Source organism: Lutra lutra, chromosome 13, assembly GCF_902655055.1.
Source record: "Lutra lutra chromosome 13, mLutLut1.2, whole genome shotgun sequence".
In the NCBI taxonomy this organism is placed as follows: Eukaryota; Metazoa; Chordata; class Mammalia; order Carnivora; family Mustelidae; genus Lutra; species Lutra lutra.
In genome coordinates this window covers 16195476-16210404 of record NC_062290.1, presented here as the reverse complement: position 1 = coordinate 16210404, position 14929 = coordinate 16195476, and the positions used below count along the sequence as shown (strand labels likewise).

The window sequence follows — 14929 nt, the reverse complement described above, 5'->3', positions numbered from 1 at the left end:
GGACAGTTACATGGGGCTCAGGGCTCAGTCAGGATCCCAGGACCCTGGGAGCTGCCCAGGTGCCCCTCCAAGGGAAGTTTAAAAAAGAGAGATGTGGGAATTTTTTGAAGGACGGTGATGATTTGAATGCAATAGATCGATTACTTAAATTACTGAGACATGTAAATGGCAAGGACCTTTGGCAAGAGCTTTTACCAATTGAAATACTTATAAAGCATCGCATTTTCATTTGCTCATGTTGTTTTTTTGAGCGAGAGAGTGTGAGCGATGGAGAGGGGTGGGGCAGAGGGGCAGAGGGGCAGAGGCAGAGGGAGAGAGCATGTTGCAGGCTCCACACTCAGTGCAGAGTCTGAAGCGGGGCTCCATCTCACAACTCTGAGACCACAACCTGAGCCAACATCAACAGTCAGACACCACTGGGCCTCCCAGGTGCCCCTATTTCTTATTTGGGTAATGAAGATGGTTTGTTCCTGTAGAGCACTACATTTGACCTATGGTTTGTGAGTGACGTTTGCTCATACCAAGCTCTAATTCTGACACCAGTTTTGACGTGTGTGTGTTTTTTCCCAATACACTGCCAGGTAATTAACTAGATTCTGCCATCGTCTACATGGAGATAGCATCAATTTCCATGGGTTAAGAGCCTAGTCATACTAGACTACCCTTCCTCCCCCCAGGTCAGGTGCCAGTCATAAGTCCACGTTATCATCTGTGCTTCTGACTGATAGGCTAGAGATCAGAGGTTCCCAAGAACTCTTCCGTGGGTTCAGTTAGTGTGCTAGCAAGGCTCCCAGATCTCAGAGAAACATTTGCTTACATTTACCAGTTTCTTAAAAAGGATGTTATAAAGGATAAACAGCCAGATGGAAGAGATGCATAGGGCCAGCTATGTGCGAAGGGGGTCAGAGCTTCTGTGCTCTTTCTCAGCAAGCCACTCTTCTAGCACACTCCCCCACCCCCATTCACCAACCCGAAGTCTCTGAATGCCATCCTTTCGGGGTTTTATGGAGGCTTCATTATGTAGGTAGGATTGGCTGAGTCATTGGCCGTTGGTGGTTGATTCTGGTTGAATCATTGGTCATTCATGGTTGATTCAACCTCCAGCACCTTTATCTTTCTTAGCAGTTAGGAGATCTCAAGGGTTTTGGGGCTCTGTGACAGAAACGCGGGGCAAAGACGAAGTCTCTGTTTATTATAAATCATAATATCACACAACCTCATGGACAAAAATACCTCCAGCAGAATACAAATGTTAGTGGTGATTTGCATTTTAAACTACGTGTTAGTAACTGGTTTTACCTTTCTCTTTTGTAAATGGAGGAAAATGAAAATTTCCTTGATTTTGATCATAGTTCACCTTATGGATTGGCTCAATGTTAAATTTATTTTTGTAAAAGAAAAAATCTGGAATCCCAAGTTTGGCAAATCATGGGGAAAGGAAAACCCCATCATCCACAGATGGAGGAGGAGAGGAAGGATAAGGTTGCTGCGTATATTGGTCTGTTCAGGCTGCCATAATAGACTACCACAGACTGGGTGGTTTAAACAATAACAGTTTTATCTCAGAGCTGTGTAAGTCTAAGATCAAGGTGCCCTCAGAGTTGGTTTGTGATGAGGCCTCTCTTCTCATTCCTCAGGAAGCTACCTTCTTGCTGTGTGTTCACATGGCCTTTGCTCTGTACCCTGACAGAGTTTTTGTGTCTCCTCTTTTATAGACACTATCCCTATCAGGTTAGGGTCCCACCACCAAGACCTCATTTCAACTATTACTGCCTTGTAGGCTCTGTCTCCAAACACAGGCACACCGGGGATTAGGACTTCAATATAACAAATTTTGGGGGACTCGATTCAGTTCCTCACACTGAGTGAAGCGTTTCCATTTGACTAACCTCTTTTACCTTTCCTCCAATTATTTTTTTAATTTTTTAGTAATTATTTAAAATTTGATAAAATTGAAAGCAAGTATAATACTATGTTGAAAAGAAGTGAAAAGGCTACATTTACTCCTTCTGCTTCCTACTTTATTCTCCAGAACATTTCCCGGGCAATATTTTCCCAACTTTGCAATCTTCAGAGGTAACAAATATGAATGATACTAGAAAAGTATCTATTTCACACTATCCAGAAATTAAAAGTTGTTGAAACTTATCATTTTTGAATGTAGCTAATACCTTTTTTCATGTGGAGGGGTGAAATGTCCCAGGGTCAGTTACTGAGCAGTGTGTCCTAGCCATTTCTGGTGTCATTTCTGTTATACAACAAATTCCCATATGTTTGTGGCTCTGTTTCTAAGCTTTTTTCTTCTAGTGCCATTGATCTACTTCTCCTGTTCCTGGTAAATGCAACTGTTCTTCATTATTAGAGTTTTGTAATGTATGTTAATATCTGACAGGGCGAGTCCTCTTAACTTTATTTTTTTAAAATATCAGTTTACTCTTTTAGACAACTTGCACATTCGTATGAATATTAGAATCGCTTTGTCAGATTCTCTGAAAAATTCTTTTAAGATTTTGATGGGTATTTTATAGAAATTATTAAAATAATTTGGGAGGGATTTGGCATTTGGCACTTTTACAAAGTTGATTCTCAAGGTAAGCTTTTAGTGATGGATAATTTGGAACTTCTGGAAGTTTTAATTCTAAAAGGATGGACATGGGATGCTTTAAAAAAAAATTAGGGGTAATTGGTTTCTTCTATGGGCTCATCATGCCATAATTTAATGACCTGGTAAAAACTGGAATGAAAATATATTGATTCAAGTGAAATGGATTAGGCTCGAAAAATACTTAGAGCAAAGTGGGTTCAACCTGAAAAATGGTTTTTTGTGAGGTCAGTGACTTATCTTTCCAGGTGTGAATCAGGGTTGTCCACAGTGATTCATGTTCTGTTTAGAAAAACCCACAGTGAAGTGAATCATTCAGCTTATGAATAGATGTTTTTCCATTTTGAAGACTACCGCTAATTCCGAAAGATAAGTAGGTGATACATTTCTCTCTAGAAGATTCTGATTATGTGTGTTCTGTGAATTTGAGATTATTCCTCCGCCTTTGAGTCAAGGGCCCTCTAGATACAACTCTGAAATGGTCCTCTGACTTCTTGTTGTCATCCTGTTTCCTTGCTTAGTTGAACCCCATAACTTGTACACGTTTTTATGTTGCTTTGCACACATACACATACAAAAAAGCCTGAATCACTTAAAAAGCTGAATAACCTCTTTACATATAATAGATACATGAAAGTTCTACATGCTCAAATTTTAATTTTTCTTCCTGATTTTTTAAATTAACGAAACAGGAGAAGCTTAGCATCCTGTCACCAATATGATGACTGTCATAGTTTGTTAGTTTTTATATAGTTCTAGTTTCAAAGAGATTTAACCTTCTAATTTGCTTCATTTGTTACACAATAAAATTATGGCCATGTATCTAAAATAATTTTTAAAACTATTTGCAGGAACATTTATTAAATATTCCTTTGTAATTATATCACCTATATCTGTTATTTAATTTATATTCATAGTCAAGCCTCATATATGGCTATTTTCTTGAGGTAGCTCTGTGTGTATATATTTCTCTGAAGTTGAATGTTTTTCGGCATCCATGTTCTTTCCTTTTGATGTACATATTATGTTTTACATGGAAACGTTTTCTGGCTCTCCTTAAGTATTGCACGTTAGAGATTCTTAGTTTTTTTTCTTAACAGCCTTGTTGAGATATAATTGATAGAAATAAACTGCACATATTTAAAATGTACAATTTGATTTGTTTTTTTTACCATCTTAACCCTGTTAAGTGTATAGCTCAGTGGTGTTAAGTATATTTCTGTTGTTGTGCAACAGATCGTTAGAACTTTTTCATCTTGCAAAACAGAAATTCTGTGTCCATTAAACAATAACTCCCTGTTGGCTGCTCCTTCCAGTCCCTGGCCACCACCATTCTACTGTCTGTCTCTGTGGATTTTACTACTCAAATAAATGGAATCATACAGTACTTGTTTTATGACTGACTCATTTCATTTAGCATAATATCCTCAAGATTTATCCCTATTGTAGTGTATTATAGGTTTCTTCCCTTTTTAAGACTGAATATTATTCCATTATATGTACATGCCATGTTTTGTTTATCCATTCATCTGTCAATGGACACTTGGTATTATGAATAATGCTTTATAATAACATGAACATGGGTGTGCACAAGATTTTTAGCATTTTTTTTAAACATTCGCTAGATGATTTTAAGGTGCAGCTAAGGTCGAGACCCACTGAGGGGGTTTCAAAACTCAGAAGATAATCTAGTGATATAAATCTAATCTAAATCTTAATGTGAGGTTTTAAAAAAATTGTCATATATGCCATCTGTATATTACCTTAGGAAAGTGTAGAAACATTACATGTGCTTTCTGTTTTGACATTGTGTGTTTTCTATTCTGAAACTGGTTTCCATCCCATATTTAAGGTGTTACTGTGGGCGACTGATTGGAGACCATCAGGGGATAGATTATTCCTGGGCCGTCTCCGCTGCCAACGGTAATGAAAATGAACAATGGTCTGTTGAAAAGCATACGACAAAAAGCCCTACAGACACATTTGGCACTATTAATTTTCAAGATGGAGAGCACACCCACCACTCCAAGGTTCGCTCATAACTCACATTATTTTTGCTTGTTTTTAACAGAGGATGACCTCCAAATGTTTCTGCAAATCTTCTCTCCAAGTGTAGATGATCAGATGACCGAGTTTTATTGCAAAAATGATCCGTGTTACTGACCTCTTCGCAAAAATGACCTGACCCTTCTCTTTCCTTTCTGTCTGAGGGACATGGCACCTTTCCTGGGTGTGGTGTGGCAAGCTTTTTATTTGACCCGTTTTAGCAAGCTTATGCCTTCTCTATGGAGAACGGCTTATAGCTCTTGAGACAGTTGCAAAAGGGCTGTCCTTTTGTTAAGGAATGGAGGAAAGTCCCTGCCAAAGGCATGGTTTTAGCTGAAGCAGGGGTGTAGCAATCACCAGTACCTTGTGATGTCCTTGTGATGATTGTCCATAGGCTTTCCAGGCCAGTCTTGCTCCTGTCCCTAATAAGATAATTTTGCATGTAATTTGCATAATACTTACGGGTCAGCTATCTCTCAGGTGTTTTTTCTTGAGCTTATTAATCACCTGCTGCTTTTTTGGGGGCAGATTTCCCTGGGGAACCTGTAAAGGGGGGGTGGTGTCCACCCCAGGAAAGCTTAGAATCAGCTGTACCCTGGAGTGTGACCCTCAGTTGGATGGATTTGAAACAACAGTTCTTAAGAATGCAATCATAATCAAGTTTTGTAATACAGTAATCTACACTTTTAAGTTTTTAATTCTCTGCATTTAGCTTTGTGTGTTGGTGTTCTCTTTTGTTGGTGAGAAAACTGTCCTTATTTTCCTCTGTAATCTTTTTCAAAAGCTGACTCTCACAGAACGCTGTATGTAATTTTCCCCTTAAGTTTTTGTCTTCCTCCTTTTGCTTTTATGTTGATTCATGATCACCTTCATTTCCTCATTTTTTCAGCCACTTGACAAAGATTTATTAGGTGCTCATAGTTTGCTATGCCCCAAAGAGCTTATGTTCCACGTACTAACTGCTTACAGTTTAGTGAGGGAAACAGGAGATAAATATACAGTTACCCCGGGTAATTGTAGGGTGTGTATGGGGCTGCTCTGGATGGGAATATAGGGTTCTTCAAGAAAATGGAAAGCGTAACTCCTGGTTTTCTGAGGCAGTGTGTGTGGGTCAAGGAAGTCATTGGGAAGTAGGGACAGCTAAGCTGAGATCAGAAAGGTGAGGTGTTTGATGTCAGTTGAGTTAGAGGGCTAAGAACATTCTGGGCTTAGGGGAAAGCCAAGGGAGAATATGGTGCGTACTAGAGAACTGAAAATACGGTTCCGCAGATCTCCTGATCACCCGTAGGTTTTATGCTTAGCATTAGATCCTGAATAACTGAAGGCATTTTACTCGCTCTCTCAGAAGAGAGAAGCTACCTTTTATATGGAAGCCCAGAATTGTACTTCGGGCTCACTGTGAGAAGCAGGAAAGCTGCTAGAGGTGGTTATTCATTTCCCACCCCTGCATTGTCCTTCCCAGCTTTATCCCTACCACCTCATTCCACAAATGATTTGAGGAAAATCTACGTCTGAGTTAGTTATAAAGGAGGGGGCGGGGGCAAGAAAGTCATTAACCTTTGGCACCATCTTCGGTTGGCCTTTGGAAGAAAAGACTAGTGCTGCTAATTTAGTTAATCAAGGTTGTTTATCTGAAATCTCAAGGAGGAATATCTTCTAGGACTAAAAGGACTTTTAAATGAAAGAGAGGCACCTGGGAGAGAGTTGAGCTCAGTGGACACACATCAGAGCTGTCTCCTCTGCCCTTATTCAGGATCTGGAGCAGCACAAACCATTTCTCAAAGGTCAACTTGTATTTTTTCCTATTACTTGAATATGTAATAAAGCCATGGCAACTCATTTTCCTCACTTGCAAATTGAATCCTGATTATCCTTAGGTTCTATTATATTCTGTGATGGCTGTACCGACTGGGTGTTCAGTCTAACATTTTAATAAAGGGATTGTGTTTTAAGAATTTCAAAGGTAAATAGGCAATTGTTTTAAGTCACTAGTACATTCTGGAAAATAGGTGATAATTCTATTTGCCTATGTATGAAGGTCTCTACCTGTGGTTCTTTATGGTATAGTTTCCTAATTCATGGTTTATTGTCCTTATTCCTGTAAATCTGACTTGATCTTGTTAGCTTATGCTTGAGGATGGCACACTCCTCTCAGTATGATTTTTTTTTTAAAGATTTTATTTATTTATTTGACAGATGGAGATCACAAGTAGGCAGAGAGGCAGGCAAAGAGAGAGGAGGAAGCAGGCTCCCTGCTGAGCAGAGAGCCCAATGCGGGGCTCGATCCCAGAACCCTGAGATCACAACCCGAGCCAAAGGCAGAGGCTTAACCCACTGAGCCACCCAGGTGCCCCTCTCAGTATGATTTTAAGTCTGTATGTGGCTGCATCTGTTGGGAAAAGAGAGTCAGCCATACACTGTGGTCTTGGGGAAAACAAAATGATTCTGGTCTTACCTGCTGATTTGGATTTCTCTGATCTTTTCTTTGGGTTGCACTGGCTAGTCAAAAATATGACTCTTGTGAAAAGTACTTATTTTGGAAAAAAGACATTTTCAGAGGGATAGGCCTACATAAAGGGAATGGTTAGAATTTAAATTTATAGTAAATATAAATGCTCCTGGATAATAATTTGATTTAAATTATGGAAATGTATGAAATACTCAAGTATATTAGAAATCATAGTGATGTGTTTTTGGAATATAGGTGAGGTTTGGTGGGTGAGGTCCAGCGCCCACCACCAAGAAAGAATTCTTGAGCTGTCTTTAGTGCAAAATGGTGGTTTATTAAAGGACCCTGTGGGCAGAAAGAGCTGAGGCACTGGAGTCCTGAGGTGTGGCTGATTATATATATACACACTCGAGAGTTGGGGTCATAAAGGGAGGTTTCAAATGCAGAAGAGAACCTACAAGATAATGAAGGCCTTCCCATTGTCAAGTTAAGGTTGTTTCCCCTCTAGCAATGTATTAGCATTATGATAGTTGGGAGATCCCTGGAAGAATGTCACACCATCCCACACAGAGGTGGGGGTGGGGCTCAGCTTGTGCTTTGTCTTCAGCTAATCTCCTGCTCCCTCATCAATAGCATGTATGAAAAACCCCACTTCACCTATTTCTAAAAGCTTTTTTTAAAAATGGGTTTCCTGGAGTAGTGGTTTTTGCCAGTTTGAAGCATTTCTGCCTCATCTCAGACCTTCTAGAGAACATTGGTGGGCCAACCCTGAGAGTCAGAGGAAGCCTTCCTACCGTGACTTGCAATTCCCAGAAGGAACTTACAGGGGGTGTGGGATCCTTTCAAAGTAAATGTTTCCATTATACAAAGATGAACTTTTAAAGAAATTTCAGACACTTCCTTTCAATTTTTGGCCATTTCAGTGGCCCTGCTGTGTGCTCATTGTTACTGGCATGTAGTTTTTCCTATTTTATGTACATGTGTCTGTGCATATTTTCCAGTATATTAGGACTTCTTATGATACAAAGTTGGATCATCTGTTACATTTAATGTTGAAAGAGTGGAAGATGGAACTGCCAAAGCTGGTGATCTCTGTCCACGGGGGCATCCAGAACTTCAAGATGTCCTCCAAACTTAAAGAGATCTTCAGCCATGGTTTGGTCAAAGCTGCAGAGACCACAGGAGCGTGGATAATAACAGAAGGCATTAATACTGGTAAAGTGCATTCCCTGCTTCGCTTTAAAAAAAAAAAAAAAAAAAAAGCCTCTTTATAACTGAATCTGGTAGTGTGGCTCCTAATCTCTGCTCTGCAGAGCTCCCAGGAGACATGGTGACATGCGCAAGAAAGACAAAAAGCGTAATGACTAGGAAAGAACCCAGAACAGTCATAGACCTTTCCTGGAATGCATTTTTGCCATTGTTAAAATATGCTATTTTAACACAACTTTGGGTAAACTTCTGGCAAGGAAGATAGTGTTTTCATGAACTTAGACCATGGTGAGGTTTGAAAGGATGCAGAATCCTTCAAGTATGGAGTGTGTGGGCTGCGGCTTCAAATTCAACAACAAAAATACAACTGAGTAAATCTGAAGATCAGTTGGCTTTATTAAGCAATTTATGAATGAAGCAGCAACCTATTCAAGTAAAGAGATGCTCACAGGTTTAAGAAATGGAAGGTTTTTATAGGAAGGGGAGTGGGGCAAGGAAGTTATTAGCAAAAGAAAAGGAAGGTTACAAGGAAGGTCATCTTCCTTCAAGGGGAATGGCAGGGGGTCTAATCATGCAGATTACCTCATCTTCCTTTGTTGGGTGTAGAGGGAGGGCAGGATGGGATGAGGAGAGTTCTTGTGACAGATTACCTCATGGTACTGATCAGAGATTTTCCAAATGCATGGTTAAGACTACATTTCTGGGGGAGGATGGAACTGCAATTAGGTTAGATTAGGTATTAAGCCCCAGTTTGATAACTTGGCATAAGTGATTCCATTTTGGCCCCATGGTGTCCCTTTTTAAGAACACAGCCTTTATTTTATGTACTTTCGGGTGTGTGTGTGTGTGTGTGTGTGTGTGTGTGTGTGTGTGTGAGATTTAACATTTTAAGTGAGGACCGATTGAGGAATACAAATACAACAGTGTGAAAACTATTAAAATAGTTCATGTAAACAAAAGAAATGAGAAATGAGACATACTAGGAGCTTTCTTAAGCAATAATCGGGATCTGACCCCATTCAACCACAACTCCTTGGGGCCTGATGGCTTAGGGAGGGACATCAGCAGCAGCATCACCTGGGAGCTGGTTGGGCATCTCAGATACTTCCCAGACCAGCAGGACCAGGATCTGTATGTTGACAACACCCCCAGGTGATTCTTACATTTCAGTTTGGGACGTGTCACTTAGCAGCTTCTGTCTGTTCTTGAGCTGCTCCTCAACTGTTGTTGAACATTTTCTGGCATGAATGTTTGACGTTTAATTGGATGCCAGAAGCCTTATGTATAAAGCATTTGGATAGTTGCTGTGGATGAAAGGTGAGTAAGATACCGGCCCTGGGTTTAGTGACAAGGTGGACTGTGATAAGAATGAGCAACTAAGCACCATCAGTGCTGACTGGGTCACGGTTGAGGTACAAAGCACAGGTTGGGAATACAAGGAAGAACAAGACACATCCCAGTTCCTCCTGAGGGCACCCAAGGAGGCATGGAGAAGGATATAGCACTTGCCGTTGGCCTTGAAGGAAGGGTAGGAAGGATCCTCCTAGACAGAGGTGGCAGTTCAAGGCCAGGCACACAGCTGGAGGTGAAGGCACAGGTAGAAAGAGGCGATAAGGCTACAGGTTGGATGTGCCATGTGGCAGAGGACAGGGACATGGGAGACGGAGCCAGACTGGATGCCCTGCTGATGGGGCTGAGGTTTTATTCTCTGTATAGCCTGGGGCCTCAAAGGAATTTGGACAGGAGAATGCGTAGGAAATGATGCAGTCAGACCTGGTTTTACAGAGAGTCTCAGACAGTATGTACTAGGCCCACATGTGGGATGCTGAAGTACATCCACCAGCCCCACCGTGCTGCTAGCCCAGGCCAGACCAAGGGAGCCCTGATCTCTACTGTGGCGGATGGCAGCACAGCTGATGCTGATACACGCCTGTGCTCCCGATCCCCGATTCTAGAAAATGGCTCTGGGAAAAGTGCAAAAGATAGGGTGGGTTGGAAGATGGCAGAGAGGGGGAAATGATTAAGCGCCGTGCATCAGATGGGTGCCGTAGATAGAGTGTGTGTGTGTGTGTGTGTGTGCGTGCGCGTGCACGCGGGTATGCGCTAATGACACGTACAGGACCCACACCATAGATAACAAGGGTCAGTGGCGCAGTGCAGCGTTGTCATTAAAAGGCAGATGGAACCCATCTCGAAGCCACATACTGCATGATTCTAACAATATGACATCCTGGAAAAGGCGAAACTGGAGACAGTGAAAGGATCACTGTTTGCCAGAGCTGGTGGCAGGGGATGAATAAGTGGAACACAGAGGACTTTTAGGGCCATGAATCTGTTCTGTTTGATTGACAGCGACGGGTATAGATCATTATGTGTTTGTTCAAACCTGTGGAATCTACAGCACCCATCCCAACATAAACTGTGGTCTTTGGGTGATAATGATGTGTCAGTGTGGGTTCATCAGCTGGGACAAATGTACCATGTGGCGGGGGTGGTGTATAGATTAGGGGTACAAAGGAAGTCTGTACTATTGGCTCAGTTTTATGTGAACCTGAGCCTAAAATTGTTTTAGAAATAATGTCTGGTTAAAAAAGAAAAGTCAAATATCCTGGATTGGAATCCAAGCTCTACAAATTACCAGCTCTATAATGTTGGGCTAATTATTTAACTTCTTTATGACTCCATTCTTGCCTGTAAAATAGATTAAAGTTTCTACTTAAAGTGTAAATACCTGTGAAACACCTAAAAAAAAAAAAAAAAAAAAAAAAAAGCACCTGGTGCATTGTAAGTGTTTGATCAATGCTGGCTATTATTATTATTGTTGCTATTAATTCCAGAAGGTCAAATATGAATGCATTAGTTCTGGAATATTTATGTCTATAAAGCTGTTGACTTAATTTGCTTCCATGAGGCAAGAGCCATTTCTGTAGGATGTTTTGCTGGGACAATTGAGAAAGAGGAAAAAAAAAATATTTAGAACATTCATGTTGGCATCAGAGGACTTTCTGGTCAGTCAAAAATAGGGGCAGGACTGAGGTTGTAAGCAAAAATTGCCCAAAGGGAGAGGAGAATTATTTAAAGAGGTGAATGATAGGAGAAAGAGGTGTTAAAAGAGTACAGGAAGCCAGGATATCAGAAATTCATTCCACTGCCCTAGCAACTTTCCCTAAGAATGGTCCTTTGCGTATACCCATGCCCATTTGTCTCTTTCCAGCAATCACACCAGTGTTTTGCATGATTTGCATGTTAAAGTTTGATCTCTGTTGTTCATAGGTGTGTCCAAACATGTCGGGGATGCCCTGAAAGCCCATTCCTTCCAGTCCTTGAGAAAAATCTGGACAGTTGGAATCCCTCCTTGGGGCGTCATTGAGAACCAGAGAGATCTTATTGGAAAAGATGTAAGTGGGCATCCCGTTCACAACCAAAGGCAACGAATATGTATCTAACTGCCAGCTCAGCGCTATACCTGGGTTTCTAAAAGGCATCTCAATGTAATATACTCCAAACCAACTTTTGCCTTCCTACTTGCCCTATCTTAGAAAATGATGATCTTATCCTTGAAGTTGTTCAAGCCAAAAACCTCGGACTAATCCTGGAATGATCTCTCAATACTTCAAACCTAATCCATCAGGAAATTATCTCCGCTTCACTTTAAATATAAAAATATATCTGGAATCTGATCTCTTTTCATTACCCCCACTGTTACCGAACAGGTCTAAACCACCATTATCTGTCCCCTGGATGATTGTAGTAATAAGCCTTCCTTTCTCTAGTGCTTCTCACTTCTTGTCATCTAATCTCAACACAGTAGCCAAAATGATTCTTCTAAAATATGCATCAGATCGTGCTATTCCCCTAGGAAAAACCCTTCAATGGCTCCTGTCTTGCTGAGAGTAATAGTCGAGTTTCTTGTAGTGGTGTGTCTGATAAAACAAGGACCGTTCATGAACTGACCCTTCTCTTTCCTTATCTTGTACTACTCTCTGCTTTATTCATTCCTGTGTATCAATTCTTTGATCCTGTTTTTTTTTAAATAAGGAACAGACTTGTCTAAGTCTGTGTATAAGAATAGTGTATATTTTTGATGAAAATTTTAGGTATTACCAAAGGTATGCAGAGGAAAGATAGCTACTATTAATATCTTGGTGCAGAGAATTTTTTCTACAAAAGTGTATGTAAGTATAATAAAAAAAATTTACATAAAAAAAGTAGTAACAGAAACCCACCAATGTAAATCTGTTTTTTATTTTTATTTGTTTTTGTGAATTGTTCTTTGGATTAACTATTTAACAGTTACTTCTCTATGTCAGTTAGCATAGACATGTGTATGGTTTAACTTTCATTTTGGAAAATTTCACACACATTAAGGAGTAGAGAGATTAAAATAATGAAATCCTATGTACCCATCTCCCAGCTTTAGCAATTACGAGATTAGAGCCAATTTTGTCTCCTCTCTACCTTTATCAGTTCCCCACCTCTTCACTCCAATATTTTGAAGCAAATTCCAGACATCACATAATGTCTCTGGTAAATATTTTAACCAGTATTTCTAATTTAGCAATTAATTTACCAATACTTTGCTATTCTTAAATACAAATAAGTAGATATTTCTGAAATATATGGACAATTAAAAATATATAACGTTGCCATTTTCATACCTAAAAAATTAAAAATTAATTCCTAAATATCAACAAATAGCTAGTCTATTTTCAGTGTTCTGATTGTGTATAATTCCTTTTTTAAAAAAGATTTATTTATTTGAGGGAGTGAGAGACGGAGAAAGAGAGAGAGTACAAGTAGGGAGGAGGGGCAGAGGGAGAAGCAGAGTCTGTGCTGAGCAGGGAGCCCATCACCTGGCTTGATCCCAAGACCTGAGCTGAAGGCTGATGTTTAACCGATTGAGCCACCCAGGTGCCCTAATTGTTTGATTTCATTATCCAGAAAAGTTTCCTGTATTGTGATGGGTTGAGATGTCTCTTGAGTCACTTTCAGTCTTTTTTTCTTTTTTTTTTTTTTAATTGTTGTTCGAGAAGGAGAGGAAGAGGAGCTGAGGAGAGAGGGAATCCCAAGCAGGCTCCATGCCTAGCATGAAGCCCGATGCAAGGCTGATCTCAAGACCCTGAGATCATGACCTGAGCTGAAATCAAGAGTTGGATTTCAGCTGGCTGAGCCACTCAGGTGCCCCGTAGTCATTTTTAACCTATGGACTGTCCTTCCTTCTCTCTCTCTCTCTCTCTCTTTCTTCTTCTTCGTCGTCGTCGTCGTTTTTTTTTTTTTTTTTTTTTTGGTGCAGTTTATTTGTTAAAGAACTAGGTCATTTTTCCTGAAGAATTTCCCATAGTTTGCATTTTACAAATTCAGCCTGTTATAGTAGGGTTTAATGTATTTCTCTGTCTCTTGTTTTTCCTATAAATTGGTAGTTTGATCCAGAGGTATGTCATATACAAGTTATTTTGTGCGAGTTTATGCCGTAAGAGATGGGTTCTTTCTTTGTAACTTTTGATCGTCTTTCTTTTTATGATGTCCTCGCGTAGATTCATGATCTCAACTGAGTTGCAAATGCTGATATTTAATTATAGTGTTCTTTATTAGCTAAACACTCTGTAAAGAGAAACATTTTCTCATCAACGATTTGTTTTACCTTGTGGTACAGATGTATGGGAAAAGGCAGAAGGCTTGATTGTTTCTCTTTATCTTCCAGTTTTTAAAGCAATGATTCATTATCAATCATCCTTCAAGGTGAACAGTGAGTTTTTTTGGTTCATGAAACATACCGAGTATTAAATATGTTTCAATTCATCTATTGTAGTTATTACTCTTAATTATGCCTGAACTATCCCATTTTGGCCAGTGGAAAATTTTCAAGTTGTCTTCTGAGTCCTTTTAACACAATTCTAGTTGTTTTTCATGGCTTCCTTGTGTTTTAGTACTAAAAAAAGTTTCAGGCTAATGGTGCATATTTTTTTTCCTCCTTGAGAATGGCTGGTTGCTTTTATTGGGAAATTGTATTCTGGGGTCAAAGTCAAGGTCCTTCTCTGACCTTCCCTCATATCTTTATATCTTTACTCTCTTCAGGTAGTGTGCCTGTACCAGACACTGGGCAACCCCCTCAGCAAGCTCACCACACTCAACAGCATGCATTCCCACTTCATCTTGTCCGATGACGGGACTGTGGGCAAGTATGGAAATGAGATGAAGCTCAGGAGGAACCTGGAAAAGTACCTGTCTCTGCAGAAAATACACAGTCGTGAGTACCATGGAGGCTCAGCCACCAGGGCCTGGCTTGGGGGTACTATGGAGAAAGGCATTCCTTTGTCATCCATACAGAGTAGAGAGGTCCAAGCTGCTCCCTGCCTTAAATTAACATACGTGAACCCACTGCCAGAAGAAAGCAGGAATGTGGAATTGTGGGTGACAGGAGAGAGGGGAAGAAGTCTTGGGGGACAGCATAGTCACGAGAGGTTTTCTGGAACAGTGGAGACTTTAGCGTAACCTTCAGCTGTCCATAGGGAGGATGGGTGGAGGATGGTTGTGTGTGTGGTGGGGGAGGTGTTGTCACCAGAATGGAGATGACTGAAGAGCAGGAAGGAGACTGGCCTGGGAAGAGTGGGGGCATGAGTTTG

The 14929-nt window shown here is 40.4% G+C and overlaps 1 protein-coding gene across 8 annotated transcripts in view; it reads left to right on the top strand.

Annotated features, from left to right (window-relative positions):
- Window positions 1–14929, top strand: part of TRPM6 (transient receptor potential cation channel subfamily M member 6) — a 169778-nt gene that overhangs the window by 53657 nt on the left and 101192 nt on the right. For 6 of the 8 annotated variants that reach the window (XR_007122282.1, XM_047700123.1, XM_047700122.1 and 3 more), the window contains 4 exons: window positions 4455–4632; window positions 8099–8312; window positions 11580–11704; window positions 14382–14553. Coding sequence is in view for 7 of the 8 variants with exons in the window: in XM_047700123.1 (XP_047556079.1) it covers window positions 4455–4632; window positions 8099–8312; window positions 11580–11704; window positions 14382–14553 (689 nt within the window). In the remaining variant the exon portion in view is untranslated. Of the gene's footprint in view, window positions 1–4454; window positions 4633–8098; window positions 8313–11579; window positions 11705–14381; window positions 14554–14929 lie in introns of those variants that run through there. The other 2 variants (XM_047700126.1, XM_047700127.1) reach the window with 2 other exon arrangements.